Raw genomic sequence first — 22,912 nt, 5'->3', positions numbered from 1 at the left:
CATGATGGTTTCCCAGAGACCTATACTGTACTGGCAACAAGTTCTGCTGATGTTGTCATTTGACGGAGTCTCCAGTAGAGGCCAGTAACTGTCCCCCGATGCCCCTTCAATGCTCTGTTTTGAATGGATTTCCTTTGCATGCTCAGGTGCGGGCATGTGTGTGTGTTACTCCAAATGTATGGTAGACAGAGTGTTTGAGGTTCAGCTCTTCCTGTGGACATCCAGAATAATCATTTGAACTGATGGTATGATACTAAAGAGACTTTAGGGTAAATTTTCTCTGCCACTTTTTTCAAAGAACTCATTGAACCCACTGAACATGCTCTGTTTTTTCAAGCAAATCATATTTATTTACATTTCTGCTGTACTGTTTAAACCACTGCTCTGTTCTCTGTCAATATAATGACATTTTACTAATACAGGGTGCTACTTGTTGCTATTTCTTTCACATACAAGGACCCTCTCTTTTTATATTAACTCTTTACCATTTGGCCTTCTATTTAAAAAACACAAAAACAAAAAAAAACCCAACAATGATGTTAGCTTGAAACTTGATATTCTGTGAGCTCAACAGGGGGTCATTCAGCACAACAAATTAAATATTAAATCGAGTATGTGGGCCCATCATTGCTTTTGTATCTACATGCTCAAGTTTATAAACCTACCACTAAAAAGTAGTAACTGAAATCTTGTAGATTGGCTATTTCTTGTTGCGGTTTAATCAAAGTTTCAATCCACTGCACCAAACAATTTTAATGTTAAACAGGCACTTTACAGCCTGGGTGGTTACTTTAAATGATAGAGGCACATTTGCTGTTTCAAGTTTTTAGTCTTGCTCTAAAACCATCATCAGAAGGTTGAGGTGATAGGAATAACTGCTAATACTGGATGTAGCAGGTCTGCCAGATGCTCGGTACTGACAGGAAGGATGATGATCGATATAGAGATTATATGTCTGTATGTTCAACCTTACAAATATTACTATTATAAGATAGTTTTATGTATATTTCTTAGAAATACTTCCTTGTGAAGTCAAATTTCCAACATTTTTGATTTGATCTATTTCAGTATTGATGAATATCGTAGTTGTGATCTTGATGGTTTGAAATAAAACCAGACTGAAACAAATAACATGCCTCTTCAGTTTGGCTGTTACCTCTGTTAGCATGGTGGCTCTGTACTGTTTGGATGTTTTTGTTGCAGCAGGTCCGAAGTTTCATCCTGGAGTTGTCTGGTTTGGCTTAGCAGTGTAGTTGAGGTCCAGTACAAAATCCCAGTATGAAAATGTCAAATTTATCAGGGATCTGTATCGTTGACTGCTTATTGCTCACTTGTTGTAATTGGTTACAATATATCATTTGAGCTTTGTACCTTTTTAATTATGAATCTTTGAATTTACTGGTGCTTTTGCTTTGTCACAAACTTTCAAAACAATGCAGAGAGAGAAAATGAAATTCTGTTTTCTAACAAATGGATTGAAAATGACAACTTACAAAGATCAGGGTTTGCAGGAGGAGTATCTAACTCAGATGTCAGGCACCATGTTTCTGGTATGATCTCACAGACATTATTTCCTGTTTATGTGACTTGAGTGAGAACAAACATGTTTTCATACAAATGGAGAAGTAGAAAGTGTTTTCCTGGGTTCTTCTGTGCTCTTAACTGATAACTGTCAAATTTTGATGAACAGTTAAGACACAAGCACTTAGGAAATGATCGTGATATGCTTCAAACACAGTCATGTGTTATGTCTTATTTTCTATATTGAATCACACTAAGATTTATAGAGGACCTGACAATGAAACACTCTCTTTTTTTTTAATGTATTATATTCTTTATTACTCATTACTGGTGAATGTTGCCTTGTTGTAGTCTGTGCAGATCTCTACACCAGGTCACAGTCAACAGCTGTGTGTGTGTTTCTGACACTATATAAAATATTTATGTTTATTGTGGAGCTTCAGTTGACACAGAAAAGGAAGTTTCCTCAGCTGTTTGCTCAGAGATGTGCAGGGCGGGGGTGGTTGGTGCAGAGGTGCAGGTGCTAACAGGAGGTTGTGGTTAAGTGGAAGGTTGCACCTCCGTCATTTCTCAGCACAGAGAGCGATCTGCAGGCTGCTCTGTGACCACATCCTCTCCTCTGCTGTTGCTCTCTACTCCTCTGCAGGTTTCAAGCCTCGGTTTGTCTCCCTCACCAACAACAGCTTTGACCTTCTTCTGTGTGCAGATGAGAACATTGGTTTCCTGGTGTGTGGTTGACTCACATAGTCGCATTTACTTTCCTACTGACAGTGTTTCAACTAAAGGAATAACTTTATTCATAAAGAGAATGCAAAATGTTATAAGCTTCTATCATTTGTGCAAAGTGCATAAAATACATACAACTCGGATAAACCCACTTTAAAAAGTTTTTTTTTCTAATTCAATTCATCAATTTAATATATCAAGTAAATGTAATCAGAGACACTTAAGCCACATCTTCGTTTGCTTATTGGAAAATGTTGTGACCCAAAAAAACAGCTTGTTAAGTTTCATGTATGTGAAAAATAAGTGATTTCTCAGAAAAGAGGCTGGTGGGTAAGCAGCTAAAAATACCTCACACTCTGTGGAAAAGGTGATGTTCAGTGCAGGATGAGATGTGAGAGTGTAAGAGGGGGATGGTATGCCAGTATATCAGTTTAATCTAATAGTTTAATTTCAATAAACTGTTGTCTAAAATGAAGGCTAATGAACAAACTTTTCTGGTTTAGATCCATGCTGTGTGTAAATTTCATCGGACAGATTATCAAAGTGAATTAGCAGACACTCATAACAAACGGGGAAATGAAAATGAAATAACACGATTGACCAGATCCTCTGATATACTTTATTGAAAAGAAAATTAAGCATCAAATGGTTCACAACTACAAACACATGGATGTGGTGAAAGAACATTACACCAAACTCACTTTCATGCCACTTGTAGCTTTTAATATTGTAATAAGAATATGAACTTTTCCTCTAACGTTCGCAGAATTGTATTGGCTCATTTATACATGAAAGCAAATGTACTGTGATATACAAAGTAGTGGAAATATAAAACCACTATGTTCTACAAATTGTATTGACAGAAAAGATAATCCATCGCCAAAGATCATCTGGCCTCCCTCAGCTCTCAGTTGTTTTGCTTTCCAGTTGAACCCTGCAACAGGCACACAGGACACAATGTCATAATGTTATGAGCTCTTTTTATTGCTTGTATTGTTGTTTTATGCAAATGACCATTAAAGGTAAAATGCGTGTACGTGTGGGATAAAATGTGTGGGGACAGAGTACTGCTTGGAGATTATGTACGAACCTGAAGCTTCCACACCAGAAAAGCAACAAAGGCTCCATAGACGCTGCTCTTGACGATGAAAACACCATAGGAGAGTTTGGCAGTCTGTGAGATCCTCAAATATCTCTCTGCAGAAAGTTCAGACATTGAGATCAGTGACATGATTCAAAGAGGAAACCTCCAGTGCACTTTGTGGCAATTGATTGCAGTTAAGACTTTGTGTACATGTTTAACGCTACAATCAGTTTTTTTCAAATATGTACAAAACTAAATGTTTTCTGCTGTATGAGACGATAACTATTCTTGACTTGAAATTATATATTTACCTCTGTTCATGCCCTTACTGGTACCTGATGGAAGAATGAAATTGATTAGACTGGAACAGATGATTGCTTTTCAGATGACAAACAGATTAAGCTCCAAAAGGACATACCTGCCACACCACTAACTGAGGCTTCAGGATAGATGGTATGTGTTCCATTGTAGAAACTGACAATGCATCTGAAATCCCTTCCCGGTGTGTGCCAGGTCTGTGCTGAGACCCTCAACCTGCTGGTGATTTTGTAAGAGTTGCCAACCCGCACAGCAGCGTTGTCCGTTGCCACACCTTCAGTGACATTGTCCCTGTCAATCGTCCAGAATACGCTGACATGGTCTGGGTAGAATCCACTGGCCACACAAACTAAGGTCTTCTTCCTTTTATTGTCTTTTTGGTTCCGGCATTCCTTTGGCGAAGGTGGAAGCACTTTCACTGTTGGTTCAGTGACAGAAAGCCCTGGTTCTGCAAGGACAAAGGACATACAGTAAATCACTGACTTAAAGCTGTGTCGTCTAAATCCTGGAGATCCACAATGAAACAGCGACTGTTTCACCTATAATATCAACAAAAACAACATGGTTATGGCAGGTTGTTGTACTCATATTCAAGCAGTTATTTCTTCAGATAAATGTTTGGTTTATAGGTGTCATTGCAGTGATCTTACCAAGAACTGTTAGCCTGGTTCCCTCTCCAAAAAGAGCAGGATAGCTTCCAGAGCACAACACACACTCACATGTAAAAAACTGACTATCTGACTGACTAGCAGCTGATTAAGTCTTTCTTTGCTTTATTTGTGAGTTTTTTCACTAACCACTACCTATACAGTAAAATCAGAATCAATTACATTTATCCCACTTCCTGATATTTTTTTTGTTGTACCTTTTAAGTTTCACATTTTTTTCCTTCACTTCTGAGTGGGCAAGCAAAGAAATACTGTTTTACAAATGAGACAATTTTCTGTAACTGTAATAGCAATCAATTAAGAATAACTAAACCTGGACTTTTTTGCTGTAGAGCTGAGAGATTTATCTTGTATAGATTTTAGATTTTCTTTGCTGCTTCCGACAACAAACACGTGCACAGCAATCACTCAAGAAATTAAATGTGTTATTTGCTCAGCAATAATGTTGCAGATTTAGGTGAAATGAAGCTCAGGAAACATGAATGCACATGATTTTTGTAATTTTCTTACCCAACACAGTCAGTTTGGTGCCACTGCCAAAGTAAGCTGGGTCGTAGTTGCTCACACTGATACAAGGCTACAGAAAAAACTGCTCAACCTTTCAGCACTGAGAGCTGAAAACTGTCCTCATGCTGTTTTTTTTTTTCCATCAACCAAAAACATTTAACTGTGCACACATAATTCTTGAGGAGGTCTTTTGATATACTATGTTGGTACAGTATTTAGTAAATATTTTTTACTGTCTTACCTAAAACAGTGAGTTTAGTTCCAGTTCCAAAGTAAGCTTCTGTCTGTGAACACAGTGTTTCACAGAGCTGAAGAGAACTCGCTGTGAGAGTAATAATCTGGGCGTAAAGCCAAATGTTTTGTTCCAGGAGTTCTTTAACTGGAGAACATGGATAACTCTTCATATTGAAGGTCTTTTACACTTTAAAACTATACACATTGTTCACTACCTTCAATTAAAGTGTTTATTAAATATATTCTTAATATTGCTCATAATCTTAGCATACAAATAACCTGCTGAAGCTCCGGCTCAGATGGAATTTTTTTGTTGAAGGTTTTCTTACCTAAAACAGTGAGTTTAGTTCCATCTCCAAAGTAAGCCTCGTTGTAGGAGCACAGAGACTTTCAGCTGCAACAAAACGTCTTCCGACTGCCTCTCTTTATCTCTGCCACTTTGAAATTATCCCAACTTTATCACCTTCTGACCGCCTTGGAGTGGTGTCAGAAGCATCTTGGCAAAATCGTACCTGAGCAATATTTAACAAACTTTAAATTATTTCTCACCTAAAACAGTTAACTTTGTTCCTCCACCAAAGTGAGCCTCTGAAGCACCAGAGTCACAGTGCACCTGATCAGTGTTAAAAACAGCCCAAGCTGCTGCTTTTACTTTGCTTCTTTAGTGTCTAGTTTTGTAACAAATGTAAACTTTCTTTAAATTAAAACCAGCAGCTGCTGCACTGTGTTTTTTACATGCTGTATGCAATACAGAACTATTTCTCTCAATTACCCAACTGTTGGGCTTTTTCTGTGTTTTACTTCTTTTACAGGTGGATTCATGTGAAGAAATTTTGGCCTTTTACTTACCGAGAACTGTCAGTTTTGTGCCTTGGCCGAAATAAGCTTCGTACTGACACAGCGTTAAAGCTTGAGAACAAAAGCTCTGAGCAGGACTTCAACTTTAAAGGGTCTGAGCTCAGGAAGGTTAAAGAACAACTCCAATTACACTGTTTTTACATTTGCTCTGGTGGTGGTGTCAGAAACATCTTGGCAAAATCGTACCTGAGCAATATTTAACAAACTTTAAATTATTTCTCACCTAAAACAGTTAACTTTGTTCCTTCACCGAAGTGAGCCTCTGAAGTGCCACCAGAGTCACAGTGCACCTGATCAGTGCTTAAAATAGCCCAAGATGCTGCTTTTACTTTTGGTTTTTTGCATTTTAGTTTTGTAATAAATGTAACTTTCCTTTAAAATCAGCCACTACGGCCTGTTTTTTTTACAAGTTCTATGCAACATAAACCTCTCAGTGAACTTATCAAGAACAGTCATTTTTATGCCTCAGCTGCAATAGGTTTGTACTGCAAAAGCATTTAACATTAAGAACATTAACACCCCAGTTATAATGCTTTTTTTCCCCCATTTGTTTGATTTCTTACCTAAAACAGTTAACTTTGTTCCTTCACCGAAGAACACTTCATAACCACCAGAGTCACAGTGCACCTGATCAATGCTTAAAATTCAGGGCCTGCATTTCCCTGGCTGGGGCTTTATAAAGTCTTATCTTAAAACAGCCTAAGAGGCTGCTTTTAATTTGTCTGGTTGCTTTTAGCTTTTTATTGTACAAACTGTCGCCATTCTTTAAATGCAACACCAAACATTTGCTGCACTGCAGTCTGGTTTTATCTAAAAACAAGACCTTTTCTAATGACAACAGACCTATTTTCGTTTTGCTTTGCTTTTAACAGGTGAATTAATCAGAATAATGTTTGATGTCTTACTTACCAAGAACAGTCAGTTTTGTCCCCTGACCGAAATGGGCTTCGTAATTGGCACAGCGCTGAAGCTTAATATCAAAAAGCACTGAGCTGAACTTAAACTATGAAAACCCAAATACATTATGATTCTTTATGCACTCCTCCAATTACGAAGCCCATTGCATTTGTTCAATTTGAATCATCCTTGACTTACCTAAAACAGTCAGTTTGGTTCCTTTTCCAAAGTATGCTTCAGCATTGTCACAGTGCAGAAGTACTGAGCATGAACCTCTGCAGTCTGTCTCTGCCAGAATTATCTTTGAAAAGTGTTGTTTGCTGATACTTCTGTTTATACTATGACTCTAAAGCAGTGAGAAATCCATGAAAATACAGTAACAAACTGACATATTTACCTAAAACCGTCAGTCTGGTTCCTTCGCCAAAGTAAGCAGGATCAGTGTAGGTCACAGTGTTTTCCCTTCAGCTCAATATTACAGCTTTTTCATATCACCAGTTTTTCCTTCACTTTCATACCAACATTTAAAGTGTTTTGAGTTTGTTGCAATGAACAAAAGTTGAAAAAGCTCCGACTTACCCAAAACAGTGAGTTTTGTTCCTTTTCCAAAGTGAGCTTCATTTGCATTGTCACAGTGCAGAAATACTGAGCATGAAACTCTTTCTTTACAGAATTATCTTTGGATGATTCTTAGTAAAACTTCTGTTTATACTAAGACTCTGAAGCAATGTGGAATCAATAAAAATACAGTAATAAAGTGAAATATTTACCTAAAACCGTCAATTTGGTTCCTTCGCCAAAGTAAGCAGGGTTAGTGTTGGTCACAGTGTTTTCACTTCAGCTCAATATTTCATGTTTTTAATATCACCCGTTTTTCCTTCACTTTCATAGCAACATTTTTAAGTTTGTTGCAGTGAGCTGAGGTGTTCAAATCTCTGACTTACCTAAAACAGTGAGTTTTGTTCCTTTTCCAAAGTAAGCTTCAGTTCCAGTGTCACACTGAATGTCTCCTCTACCAAAAAGTCACAAAGAGCTCTATAATCAGCATGTGGAGACACGGTCTGATAATCCACAGGGTGAAGAAGGTTTAAACATGTAGGATGAGATTCATATTGTTCAAAGTTGTTTTGTTTTTTGTCCAGATGAGTAAAAGAAGCATCCAAAGGCCTCACATATGACCTGAATGTAATTTTAAAACGTTTTTCCAGCAGATTTTCTGCATATAAATTGAGTTTTCCTGATGCCTGAGTGTCCTGCCATCTTAGATGCCTTCAGATTATTGATTTTTGTGCTCTTCCGAGTGTCCCAGACAGCATGTAGCAGTCAGCACAATGGATGTTAATGGGAGGAGGTTTTTGTACAGCGGCTCTATAGGATTGTATCACCGTGGCCCCCTGTCCCCACGATGAAAAAGCATCACACAAAAACCTGAATTCTCTTTCGTTCTCTCCTCTCTCCTCCCCCCATCCAGCTTCTCCGTATCTCATCCTCCATCTCTGTCTGTCTGAGAGCAGCTGTGCAGGTCGGGCAGGGTGACGGCTGAACGGGCTCCAACCTGACTGCTGCTATTTCTGTGACAGCTAAGAAAAGATGTGAGAACGGAGGGAAGGAAAGGGGAAACTGGTGTTTGTTTGTGTTTGTTTGTCACTCCTCAGAGGAAGTGACATCTCTGCTGGTCACACCTCTTCATCCCCTGAGTTGTCAGTGAACTGCGCAGACACACATTCACATGAACATTCCCCACTTCTGTTTTGCCAAGATGTTTCTGTGAAGCTGTTTTCAATATAAATGCCTCATTAAACGTTGCCAATGCTAACCAGCAGGCAGACAAGTTTACGTTTAGCTTAAATGCTATGACGTGTGGCATTAGTCCGTTCACTGTGTCATGTTATGTATATATCCCTTATTTAAAAACATTAGTTAACAACATTAGCCATCATGAAAAACAGTTTGTCCTTTTTAGTCCTACTTAATAAAGGTAACTACATAATGAGACATTGTGAGCATTGCCAATACAAAACAGCAACATATTGAGACCATATCTATGTAGTTCAGATTAATGACACTGGCATAGTTTCACAGGCCCTCCATTTTACATACTGTATTGATGGTATTTTTAACTGCACCTAAGTGTAATCTCACACGAACCCTGTAGAGGTCAGTGTATCCTTACCACTTAAACTTGATATGCTTGCATCAGTTTGCTCATCAGATGAGATACTGTATAGGACAAGAATGTTGTATGGGATATATAGACCTTACACTGTTAACACCTGCCGACAGAATTTATCTGAAGTAATCAGCGTTGTGGTGTTGCAGAAGCAGTTCTTGTATGAAGTTGTGGAGGTTATCATGCTAGTTTAAGTTTAAGTTTTTTTTTTTCATTTGATGTCCCAATTTCATGTCATGTAAGTTGCCTATCAACACATTAACCCTCCTCACTCTTCCCTCCTCCCTGTTTTCTCTTCCTGATTTCTTATTGAGGTTATTGTTGAGCTGCTATGCCTGTCTGAACCACTGTGCTCTACTAGACGCACAGTAATACAAAGCTGAGTCTGCAGCTTCGACCGCGTTTATCTGCAGAGAGGAATTAAGCACCGCAGGCCGGTGCATGGTGTACTTGGACTTGTTGAAAGGAGCTTCAGTGCTTGATGTATCTTTACCAGGAGAATATGTTACTAGCTGTAATTTCCCACTGCTGCTTTGTCTGTACCAGTACATATAGTAATACAGATTGTCATCTTGTTGACACTGCAACGTTACAGCTGGGTCTCCTTCATGGCTGAAGACAAATGGAGGCTGGTGAATTTTCACACCAATGGAGAAATCTGGAAAACAAGAAAAAACAGAAGTTAACAAATGACAAGAGCAAGAAAATCTTTGATGTAAAAAAAAAAGAAAAAAAAAGAGTTGTTTTCGCTCAAATGAATTTAAATGTTCTCACTGGAGGAGATTAGAATTGCAAACAAGAAGATGATCATTGCCACAGTGAATGTACATGTACAATCAGAGCAGTCCATCCATCACTGTCATTATGACTCTTGTCTTCTATCAGGCTGAACAGCTGCAGGTGTAACTTCCTGTACTGCAACAACCAAAACCTCTGAAATAAGCTCGACCCTCCCCTTGCTCTCTGTTTGTCTTTTACGAGGAACTCTACATTCATAGTTTTTCACAGGTTTCTCTGGAGCCTCAGTCTCTTCGTGGACACTGAGCAACATCTGCAGGCTCAAGAGCACAGTGACAGCAGTTTGTATGGGTCTTAGGAGAGTTTATTCGGTTCAAAACACAACATTTCACAAAACGTGTCATTTTAGAAGGCATGACATCTTCGCAACACATGAAATTTCACAAAAAAAAAACATTTCGCAGAACTAGGGCTGCAACGATTAGTCGACGTAATCGATTACGTCGACAATAAAAATTTTTCGACGCGAAAATTTAAGCGTCGACTGGTCATGTATGATTAAAACACAGTCCGCTTCGTGCTCATCTGTAACTGCAGTGCACTACAGGAAGTGCTGGGGGCAGTATCGCTCGCCGTTTACATCGCGCAAGGAAACAGAGAAGAAGAATGAATGAATTATGGCGGAACAAACAGAAGGAGAGGCTCGAAAACTCCGACCTAAACTTTCCAAAGTTTGAACATTTCACAGAAAATAATCCAGCGAAACACGTGGAATGTAAATTCTGTGAAACTCAACTATCATTTCATGGCAGCACAACGGCGATGCACGAACGCCTTCAACGCCGACACGTTGCCGAGTAGTTTTTTATTATTAAATTACTTTATCACGACCTGGCTCGAAGGCCATGCCAAAAAATGGTGAGACAGGTTTGTAGTAGATGTTAGCACATTTATTTAAATCATAAAGCAACTAGACAATGCTAACTGGTTAATTAACCGTCCGCCTATGATGCACGTACATAATAGGTTTGTGTCGTACGTCAGTCAGGAGCTTGCTGAGGGAACGCTAGGTCACTTATGTAATGCGTATTTTACGGCAGAAATCAATGAATCACAGGCGAAGCTGCTTTGACATACTTAATTTCAGGCCCTGTCGATACTAGCGTTTATACTGAATTGTAAACATCTTTTACTTATCAACTGTGCGATTTGGAGCATATTAATTCCATATTTAAGCTGTAAAAAGTCAGTGATAATTTGTTTAAGGTATTTTAACTGCCAACTCAAAATGGATGTTTTGTTTTTTTTGTTTTTTTTTAACTTTTATGGACTTAATTGCTTTAAGTAAAAGCAACTCCTTAGTTGGTTTAAACATTAATGTCTCTTCAACCTGCAAGGCTGGTTAAGTGCAGCTTTTTTGAGTTAGTTGTTTACAAAGATTTTTTATTTACTACCACTTGCACTTTAAGTTTGTATTGTTTAATTAATTTATTTTTTGTTTTGGTCACAGTGATATTATATGTTCAAAAATATATCAGCTGTTACAGATACATGTTTTATGTGTCATTATTTTAATATATTTGTTTAAAAACGTATGTACAACAGGGTAACTTTCACAGGTGTGAAGGTTTATTAAGCAATTTAGGTTAAACAGAAGCCCAAAATAGGTGTTTGTAAACAAAGAAGATAATTGTGACTAATCGTGACTAATCGAAAAAATAATCAATAGATTAGTCGACAACAAAAATAATCATTAGTTGCAGCCCTAGTTAAAACTGCACAGGGCATTGTGGGCCGCCCCCTTCCTGACCTAGACTCTATATATGAAGGCCGGGTCAGGAAGAGGGCAAGATCCATCACCACGGACCCCAGCCATCCGGGCCACAGACTGTTGGTACCGCTTTCGTCAGGAAAGCGGTACAGGAACATCCGCACCACCACTAACAGACTGAGGGACAGCTTCTTCCCCAGAACTGTCAGAGCTATCCCCCCCAGCAGCCCCTCACTGGAGTGAGAGACTGTGAGAACTGTGAACCACTGCACACCGCACTTTACACCTACACCTACACCTACACCTGCACCTTCTGTGTACTTAACATTTAAGTACACACACAAACGTAAATAAAATTATAAACATTTTAGTATATTGGCACATTTCATTTCATTGGTATATTTTATTGTTTACTGTTTATATACATTTTAGTATATTTCAGCTGCTGTTGGTACATTTCACTGGTATATTTTATTCTATTGGTACATTTCACTGTATATTTTATTCTGTTTGTATATTTTATTCTGTCACTGGTATATTTTATTTATTGTTTAGTATATTGTATTGCCTTAGTATATTTTTAATTGCATTTACGAATATTTTTATTGCATGTTTGTTTATTTTATTGTAGTTATCTTAATTTTATTCTTTCTAATCTTAGTACATTTGCAATGCAAATTTCATTGACATGCCATGCTCAATGACAATAAAGAATCTTGAATCTTGAATTGTTCAGTCTTTTGTTTGTTTGTTTTTTTAAAAGTGCATTTTTTAAAAAGCAGAGTCCAATTCCATATATGGGCGCACACCATATATGGACACACGTCCATGATGTCATCAGCCAGTTCTGTGCTTTGATCTTCTACGTCATAGAAGCAGGCATATATACACTGGTCGCGGATTCACCAGTTGGAGTGAGAGATAGTTGAGTTGCTTTTTGTTTTGAGAATATCAGTTTGCAGATTTGTTTCAGTACTTGTGTTTAGTGATTTTACCGTTGATCCTGTTATACAACATCGACCAAGATGGCAAGAAGAGCGATCAGGGGGAGGAAGGTACGTACTTCAAACCAGAGACACCTGACACATTTTATTCACTGCTGCACTCACACATAAGATTACTGTTGTTTCCAGCAAACAACTCATGTATTAGATAAACAGTACTTGAAGTCATGCACAATCCAGAAATGACCTGTTTCATGGTTAAAGTAGCTTTCTGTTCACACCTGTACGCAGGTGTACGGCTGTTCCATCAGCAGTGCGGCACCTACGACGCGTTACCTTGTGGCTCATTTTCAAGGTGATGAAACCGCTGATTTCTATGGTGGCAGATTTACAGATAATAGACAAGTAGAACTGAGCTCACGATCAGATGTTAGACTGACTTCATGAATAGTTTGATCGTGTTGAGGATGCTGTTACGGCAGCCGATCAATATCGGTGTCGTTCAGTCCAGCACTATTGAAAGAATAGACGCGAGCAAAATGGGTTCTTAATTTAAAAAAAACAAAAAACTTTATCTAATGAAAAAGGTTAACAAAACAAGTCTTCAAAAACAATTTCCAGGTGTTACACAGCAAGCACGGTCAAAAAACTGTATCTCCGTGCTGGTCCAAATCCCTCTAGCTGTTTCCACCGTCTCTTTCAGATCTAAAGTGCGTCAGCCTTTACGCACGCAATAAAATTAAAGTCCCTTACTTACAGTAAACATTCTTCCATGAAATAAACAAACTAAAAATTACAAAATGCTAAATATATGAATTCTTATATTGCTTTCAAATTAAATCAAATTAAATTATTAATGGCTCTAACACATGCGGCTCACTAACGTTATTATTAGGTGATCGCCTGGATGTAGCAGCTTGTAATTCGCTCGGTATTAAACAACACAGACTAATGAGCACGAGCACTTTGTGTCGTGAATGATTTCATCGAGTTCCTCCTGCTCAGCAAATGACGCCACAAAGGATGTTTTCTTCCATGTGACTCAATGCGTGAGCTGACGTCGTGAATCAGCACATTAAATGTCAATATGAGGACTCTGACTATTCCATTAGTTTGAACTGGCTCTCTTGCATGAGATGCGCTTTAGTGATGATTGGATCTTCAAACGTTAAAGAAAATGTTTATGAATTTCAACCAGATTGTACAAAATATTCTTTTTCCTTGTATGTAAATGTGACCTGCTGTATTTCCACTCAGTGTCCTGAACGCACGACTAATGCATTTCTTTGCTCATTCTGCACAGGGCTTCAACAGAGCCATGGAGGACTCAAGGAGACAGGTGGAGGAGGAACCCCGAGTAATGGAGGAGAGCATGAGGACCCCATCAAAGGCGAAGGTCCCGCAGCAGTGGGCGCCTCATAAAGAGAGACAGACCTTGGTGGAGAAGCTCTCCATCACTGAAGGAGAGAACAGGAAGTTGAAGGCCGACCTCCAGGAAGCCAACAAAGAGATTGACTCTCTACAAGACAGTCTGGTTGCTCTGCTGGACAGATTCGATGCGGCCATCAATTCCTGGACGCACGAGCGCAAAACAGCAGAGGAGGACTTGAAAAAGAGAGAGCTGCACATCGCCTCTCTGGAACAGAGCCTCCGCCTTCAGAGAGAGGAATCGGAGAGGCTGAAAGCCTCTTTGGATGAACTCAAAGCCTCCAGAGCATTGAGCGGCGTGGAAGAGAGGTGGCAGGCAGAGGTCAGCCAGCTGAAAAAGCTCCTGGAGGAGAAAGACAAGCAGGTCAGCAGGGAAATTAAAAAAAGACGAGCTCGCACAAACGCTCACATCGACACCTTGGCCCTGCTGAACGAAACAGTGTCAGCTCTAAAACAGAGCCAAGCGACCTGTGTGGCTGTCGAGGGAAAGCTGCAAGAGCAGCTGGAAAAGAGAGAACAAAGCCACCAGAGAGAGCTCTCAGAGAGGGAGGAGATCTTCAAGAAGGAGATCTCAGAGAGGGAGGAGATCTTCAAGAAGGAGATCTCAGAGAGGGAGGAGAGCTTCAGGAAGAAGCTCTCAGAGAGGGAGGAGATCTTCAAGAAGGAGATCTCAGAGAGGGAGGAGAGCTTCAGGAAGAAGCTCTCAGAGACAGAAGAGAGCTGCAGGAAGGAGATCTCAGAGACAGAAGAGAGCTTCAGGAAGGAGATCTCAGACAGAGAGATCTTCAAGAAGTCATGTGAAGAGAAGCTCTCCATCACCGAAGGAGAGAACAGGAAGTTGAAGGCCGACCTCCAGGAAGCCAACAAAGAGATTGACTCTCTACAAGACAGTCTGGTTGCTCTGCTGGACAGATTCGATGCGGCCATCAATTCCTGGACGCACGAGCGCAAAACAGCAGAGGAGGACTTGAAAAAGAGAGAGCTGCACATCACCTCTCTGGAACAGAGCCTCCGCCTTCAGAGAGAGGAATCGGAGAGGCTGAAAGCCTCTTTGGATGAACTCAAAGCCTCCAGAGGAGGAGAGGAGGAGAGGAGTAGAGCCGGGCCAACACGGAGCATCCCCGACATGGCGGATTCTCCCAGCACACCACCTATGATAAACACACTGGGAAGAAGACCCACTCGACATGCGGTGACTTCCCGAAAGAACAAAAAGTGGCCAATGAAAGTGACTACTTTTTGAAATATAATAACTTTTGAAATATATAAATAAATAAATAAATAAAATTACAATTTCATGACTAGATGAACTTTATTGATCCCATGCAGGGATCAAGCAGCAGAAGTACAAGATCAGACGCAGACAGAAGTCATTTCAAAGACCTTGTCTAAAAAACTAAGCTACTATATACTTTATAAACATCTATATGAAGCTGAAGGATGAAAAACACTCCAATTACAATTGAAGAAGGTGGAATTACGAGAAATGAAACACCACATTATACCCAAAAAGTGTGCGTGAGGGAATGAAATCAGGTGGTGGTGAAAGCCTGACATACAGTTATTGCACTTGTAGCAGAAAAACCAAAATGTGATGTGATGATTTATTTTGAAAAACGATGATTTATTTTGAAAAACGATTCCCACACACCGAGCCCACTCTGCATCATATGCTGCGACCGGCTCTCTGATGAGGCGATGGAGCCTCAAAACTGCTTCACCACTGGCATTTATAATAAAAAAAATAAAGTTGTGTAGGTATACTTAGATTATTATATTTACAATATAATAATTAGCTCCCGGTAAAGCTGTCAAGCGTTGACCGGTCCGCGGTGATAAAAGGGTGAGGGACCACTGCTCTACACTCGTGTCAGTGTTAGAAAATCTACACCTGACTCTTATATAGTACCACTAGCGGGTGGAACACAGCGAACTCTGAGGGTGTAGAATGGTAACCAAAGCCCCCCTCCAACTTCCTGTATTCAAAAAATGAATTCATATGTTTTCTAATATCTTAGCGACTACAAATTAAATTGAGCCGAATTCAGGTGTTTTGACTTTGATTTACCTTCACAGATCAGGAACCATATTTATCAAGCAAAAATAAAGCAGTGTCTTGACATTGAGAGAACACCAGTGTGAACCCCTGAGCCACCATGCTGTCCTGAGAGTGAAGGTAAATCAACCTCCAAGTGATGTGCAGTACACCATGTTCTCTGTCTGGAGAGGTATGTCTCCACTGTTCACACACTCAAATGCAACACGAGAAAACATCAAGTCAAGTTCTTCGGGGATGCAGGAAGTCTTCTGCAAACGCACTCCCTGAACATTGCTCCAATCCTCCTGTATTAACAAACAGATCAGTACAAGCCAATGATTAAATATTTAACAGTGATTCACTTTTCAGAGCATTTTGTGAAGTTAAGATTTGAAATGTTGAAACTGAGAAATTTTATTGAGTCTTTCTGAAGTAAAGATGGGGAGGGGTTCACCACTCTGCGACAGACTGCGCTGACAAATAGTGCAACAATTTAAGAAACCAAACCTTTATGGCGAGTACAAGGTACAAGGTGCATGAGGCCCAATAATAAAATGTAGTTGACTCAAGCACCACCTGCTGGTTGATTGCAGAAAAAATGGTCCCTGTCAGTGGTTTATCATGTTCCTGGAAGATTATTACTGGTTAAGTCGCATTTTGTGGCTGTAGATGTTTAAAGTTGTGCTAATTTCAACTCCTTTATACACTGTGTGGTAGTTGAATCTACAGCAATGCATCATATTCTATAAGATCAACATGAGTGTTGACTCTAAAAAGTCTTCTTTTCATGAGCTCTGAAAAACAGTCCTGTTTCCAGCTTTGTGACAATGTCGTTTCCAGCAAATCCAAGAAGGTTTTTGAACAGTTTATTTGGCTGGAGAAAAACAAGAAGTTTCTCAAGCCATAAAGGAACAATAGCTGGACAGGGAGGGTATGAAAAACTAGTCTGAAAAGTAACCGGTAACTAAAGCTGTCAGATGTAGTGGAGTAGAAGCAGGCAAACTGTATTTGCCTCTGAGATGCAGTAAAGGTAAAGGTACACATTTCCATTAGGAAATCCTTCAATTAAGTAGAACTAACTCAACTCTGGACTGTAGAAGTACCAGAGTAAGTGTCCTGTGTTACATTCCTCCACTGCTGTAGACACATGACTGACTAGCACCAATGATCATCACACTTTTTTTTCTTTAAGTAAGAAATGATGGCAATCAACATATAAATACAGTGTTATGTACATCATGTACGAGGTATAATTTGAAAACCTGATTCAGATATAGTCATAAATACAAATAACACATTGGCATCATACTATTAATACCATGCTTCATAATAATAATCATTCAGTCTTTGGGGGTTAAACTCATTTCTTTGAGGGCAAAAATCTCCTTTGCACTGAAAAGTTTGAAGGAAAGAAAGTCTAGTGTGAAACTTTGTGAACATCTGATTCCATTTTTCATGTGTGTCATTCTGTGCAACATGGCATAAAATGCTGTTCAGCAGCAGGAACACCACAGATTGTGGAGGATGCATTTGTGACACGTTGCCGAGTAGATGTTTTTTATTATTAAATTACTTTATCACGACCTGGCTCGAAGGCCATGCCAAAAAATGGTGAGACAGGTTTGTAGTAGAGGTTAGCAAATTTATTTAAATCATAAAGCAACTAGACAATGCTAACTGGTTAATTAACTGTCAGCCTATGATGCACGTACATAATAGGTTTGTGTCGTACGTCTATCAGTCGGAAGCTTGCTGAGGGAACGCTAGGTCACTTACGTTAATGCGTATTTTACGGCAGAAATCAATGAATCACAGGCGAAGCTGCTTTGACATACTTAATTTCAGGCCCTGTCGATACTAGCGTTTATACTGAATTGTAAACATCTTTTACTTATCAACTGTGTGATTTGGAGCATATTAATTCCATATTTAAGCTGTAAAAAGTCAGTGATAATTTGTTTCAGGTATTTTAACTGCCAACTGTCAAAATGATTTTTTTGTTTTATTTTTTTTTTACTTTTATGGACTTAATTGCTTTAAGTAAAAGCAACTCCTTAGTTGGTTTAAGCATTAATGTCTCTTCAACCTGCAAGGCTGGTTAAGTGCAGCTTTTTTGAGTGAGTTGTTTACAAAGATTTTTTATTTACTACCACTTGCACTTTAAGTTTGTATTATTTAATTAATTATTTTTTTGTTGCGGTCACAGTGATATTATATGTTCAAAAATATATCAGCTGTTACAGATACGTGTTTTATGTGTCATTATTTTAATATATTTGTTTAACAGCATTTTACAAAACAAAACATTTCAGAAAACACAGTGACATTTGACATTATGGAATGGAGGGGATTACACTTCTTGTTTGAGATTGGACTGATTGGATCAGGGGTGCTCTAAACTTTGTACTGCTGTGATTGATTATTTTGCTGTCGGGCCACCAATGACGCTATGGGCATGCGTTAGCACGTGTTAGCACGCCATCTTATCCCGCTCTGATGTGATGGCTTCCGATGTCACTTGTTGAAGAGTAGCCGCCCTATCTTCTCAGTCCTAATTCTTTCAAGTGTGCTTTCAAGGTTCCACAGGACATTTTAGTGTCATATCATATGTTGAAAACATTGAGAATTACATCATATGAATGTCCTTTCTTAAAAGATTGCCTCATGAGTCTTCTCTTCCATTCTTTCAAACTCAATTCATGCATTTTCTGAAATGTCCTGATGTCTCAGATGCATTTTAATTTGTTCTGCTCATGTCATTACTGCATCTGTCTGCTTTATATCTCTCTTATTGTCACATTTAGAAGTTTGGTAAACTTTGATGCATAAATTGTATATTATGCATATTAATGCATATTATCTGCAAACACTAACATAGCAGGTGTTAGATCATGACCTTTGTCATAGTGGTGCATGAAGTGATGACTTCATGCACCACTATATCTTACCAGATATCTAATACAGACAAAAGCTCAACATTGGCCCAGTGTGTCTTACCCTCCTTTTGGGACTGAATCAATGATTTAATTTCCTCACTGTTCCACCAATTTAGTGTAAAAACCATACAAGCCACAGCTCCTTCCTGTCTGCATGCTGTCTGTGACAGACAGTTATTTGTATAACGGTCTGGTCTGTGAGCATCACTGTGACTGGCAGCACAGTAGTAGGTGCTGCTGTCATTCAGGAACAGCTCAGTGATTTGAAGAGTGAAGTTGTTGTTCGATGTGTCGATAGATGCCTGGAAGTGCCCCACAGTTTGCTCATACTCTTTGATCAGAAACTCCAGTGGAGAGCCAAAGTAGTTTTGTCGATACCAGTACAGAGTGTAGCTGCTCATGCTGAACCCTGGACCCATGCTGCACTCCAACATCACTGTGATTCCTGGGTGAAAGATTTGTTGTCCAGACTGAAGGACTACAACAGCAAGACCTGCAGCACATGAAGGATGATGCTTCAGAACTGAATATATTATGTGATATGTGCAGTAAATGTGATGGGAGCTTGACCATTCAGCCACTCATTAGTTAGTACATCCATTATGAGGTAGTACATAAAACCCACCTGTGTGAAAAAGAAGCGACAGATAAAGGACTGTGATAAGCATGTCAGCGATTAGCTTTCTTCCAGCCGAATGAGGCAGACTCGATTTGTTCAGCACAAACAAACCATGAGGTCACATGATGGAAACATAAGACTTCTCATTTGCTAATTATGAAATGGGACTTTGGAGCACATGAACGATGATTCCTTATTTTTATTTTTTTCTCTCTGTCTCTGTCTTGATGTTCTGGGACTGAGGGTGCAAGTGCTTTGTGCTGAGTTTGAACTGAGCTTAAACCATTGACGTATTAATTGCCAAAATAAATTGATTGTTAGACAAAGAAACAAGCTGTTAAGTTATAGCTCTAAGCTCAACAGCTTTTTTTTTTTTTTTAATCAAGAGAAAATTAATCTGTATGAGAACTTTTAATTGTCATTTAAGTCATTTGTTCCAGTAACAAAACAAAACCATTTTTTTTGGTCGAACAAAATGGAATGATATATGGAACATAGGATAAGATCCATATTGGAACATAAGATGAGATACAACTTTATTGATCCCACGTTGGGGAAATTGAGTTGTTACAGACAGTAAGAATAAAAGAGAGACATAGAAAAGAACAAAAAAGCATCCAGAATAAAATCAACTGAATATATGTACAAGAGTTTAAAATACTACTGCCATGGCTCAGTTTCTCTAAGGAAAAATTTTGCATTGCAGCTACTTTAGATACCAACACAAATAACCTTGGTGGAATTTAATTGACCATTGCTGAATTAGGCGTCTCTTTGAAACTAATAATGAACCCACTCACTACACTGGACATTTGAGGCATGTGCAAGCCTTCACAGGGACAAATAGTTAGTAAGACTGCTATTAAGACTTGCTGCTTTCTTTATCACATATCATAAGCAAACTAGCCTGCTAACAGGTCAACTGTGTCGCTTCAGGATGGCAGACTACAGCTACGTTTGTTAGAATAGTTGGACTAATGTGAACTTGGTGTCTCCTGTCCTGCTGTAGCAGATTATGACTCTTCTCAAAGCCTGAACTCCTCTCCAAGATGCCACAAGTTACTGATTGAGTTTATCATGTATTCCATGAGTTGAGGCTTTGTTCATGATGTATTTACGGCTGAGCTAACATTTGGCGATGCTAACGGTTACGAGGCTGATGCTGGGTAGCGTTTTTGCTCTCCTGTTGTGTGTACGATGGAATTGACATTTCTTGTCAATTAATTTCTTGTCATGGCGGAACACATTTTTCATTTGGTGACGGTTTGGGGAAATATGAACTCTCATGTGAGTATCAAAGTGTTTTGGCCGAATTAGTTTTGTATCTTATTTACCCCAGGTTGTTAGTAAGACCATGTTAGAGAGGAGTTGATTTAACTTCATGGCTATTTCTGAGGCTTACATTTGTGCTGCTTTTGAATTGTATTGCATTATTCTGAAATCTGGCACAAGAGCAGTTTATTTCCACATGCCATCACCCTCATGAGCTCCAATACCAATGATACCAATAATAACATCGCAATAGTAAATTATCTGATTGTTCTATATATCAGTATTATAGTTTTCCACACACTGTGCCATATATACATAATAGCCTTTCATTGTCAAACTTTAGTCTCAGCAGGCTGTATATACTGTGCACACATACTTGATGTATGCACATAAACCCCCTCTGTACACAGATTATCTTATTATCCATACAGTATTTCCAGTCTTACACTATGTGTACCACAACCTGGTATGTACAGTACAGAGTAACTGATCTGTATTGTACAGTGTAAATAGTTAGTATTCCAGCTCTTGCCTGAATGTAAATAATAGCTGTGTTTAAATTAGCTTATTTTAAATTAGCTGCATTCTGACAACTAGTCAACTTTCTTGTATATGTCTTCTTAGTAACTCAGACTCCCTCTCAGGATCTTGAACATGAAAACAACAGAGAAAAAGGAGAACAGGGTTTTTGGTGACAGGGTAACAGTAAACCACATCACTGTGTACTGGCAGCACAGAAATACACAGCCGAGTCTGACAGATCTGCGCTCTGAATAATCAGAGCTCCTGTTTTTATGTCTTTTCTTGTAATCTCAAACCGATCTTCAAACTGCTTCTCGGGTACTGCAACACTGTTGATGTAGCTGTATCCAATTAAATTCATCAGACCGCTCTGTGTTTGCTGGTACCAGAGCATTACATTAAGGCTGTCGCCATCGTGAGTGCATTTAAAGTCCACCCTGGCCTTTTCAGTGACTACTTTCGGATGAGACGGCTGAAAAGTCACACTCTTGGCTGGATCTGTGGGAAAAAACAGATTTAAATGTAGTTGATACAGAAGCCTCAGTGACTAAACATATGTATTATTGCTGTATGAAATTCATACAATTAAGTTATATTTGCAATTAAATTACATGGCAGGAAAATGAGAAGAAATCCAAACACAACAGGAGGCATCCTCCAGGTTTACTCTGCTGCAGGAGAAACAGCTTCCGTCAGTGAGAGTCTGTATTAAGAGAGATACCACCTCATCTGCAAGTGCACACATCTCCTCTACAGGAAAATGATGAGGGTTTTTAGTGAGGGAGTGGCATTAAACCACATCACTGTGTACTAGCAGCGCAGAAATAAACAGCCGAGTGTGACGGGTTTGCACTGTGAATAATCAGCGTTCCTCTTGCTGTGCTTTGTCTTATCAGCTTGAATTGTTCTTCAAACTGACCCTCATAGTTCGGGGAGCTTTCATATCCATACCCGATGAGGGTCATAGACAGGCTGTCCTTTCTTTGCTGATACCAGAGCATCATTACGAGGGACGTATCATCATGACTGCAGTTAATCTGGACCTCACTGCTCTCCTTCACTATCTGAGGAGAAGATTGCTCAAATGTAACAGCGCTCACTTGACCTGTTGAGGAAGCAGATTTAGATAAAAGTGTTATTGACAGAGTATTTGCATTATTTATAAAATGTGATTTTTGAGCATTTTAAACATAGCTAATGAGCAGTTTCTTATGATTCAGGATGAAGTTTGAGATCTCACATGAAAACCAGATGTACAGAAAACCAAATGTGTGCATAGGCGAAGACATTGTCGAGCTCTGTTAGGAGAAAGTACTGCCATGAGAAGAATATGGCTCGGGTTACTGAGGAAGTGCATCATTTCTGTGTCATCACCACATTCTCCTGATAAAAGCTTCATGTCATGTGTTGTGTCTCCACCTATTGGTTGAATCTATTCAGGACAGTAATTTGCACGACTGCAGGCGGTCGCATGTCAGGAAAACACAAACATAGGTTGTTTCAAGTGTTCAAACAAATGACCAATAATGTAATTATTTATTTTATAGAGTTTATACAGTATTTTCTTCCCTCTCATCATTATTTTAAGTGTAACGTGTCGTAAAAGTCACTGATATCATCTGCTCCACAGTGTCGTGTAGTGCCTTCCTGTATTTGATTCT

General features: G+C 39.1%; 1 gene segment (V, D, J or C); it reads right to left on the bottom strand.

Moving 5' to 3' along the window:
• Positions 1-2,852: 2,852 nt before the first annotated feature.
• On the bottom strand, positions 2,853-22,574 carry LOC121618978. The segment is given in 9 exon segments: positions 2,853-3,181; positions 3,338-3,444; positions 3,643-3,666; positions 3,750-4,097; positions 5,908-5,950; positions 15,248-15,252; positions 20,250-20,252; positions 22,063-22,356; positions 22,492-22,574. Coding segments are annotated over 9 exon segments (900 nt in total).
• Between the last annotated feature and the right edge of the window lie 338 nt (positions 22,575-22,912).

This window comes from Chelmon rostratus, chromosome 15, assembly GCF_017976325.1.
Source record: "Chelmon rostratus isolate fCheRos1 chromosome 15, fCheRos1.pri, whole genome shotgun sequence".
Taxonomy (NCBI): Eukaryota; Metazoa; Chordata; class Actinopteri; order Chaetodontiformes; family Chaetodontidae; genus Chelmon; species Chelmon rostratus.
Note: the sequence above shows the minus strand (reverse complement) of the source record. Positions and strands in the feature narration are given on the sequence as shown.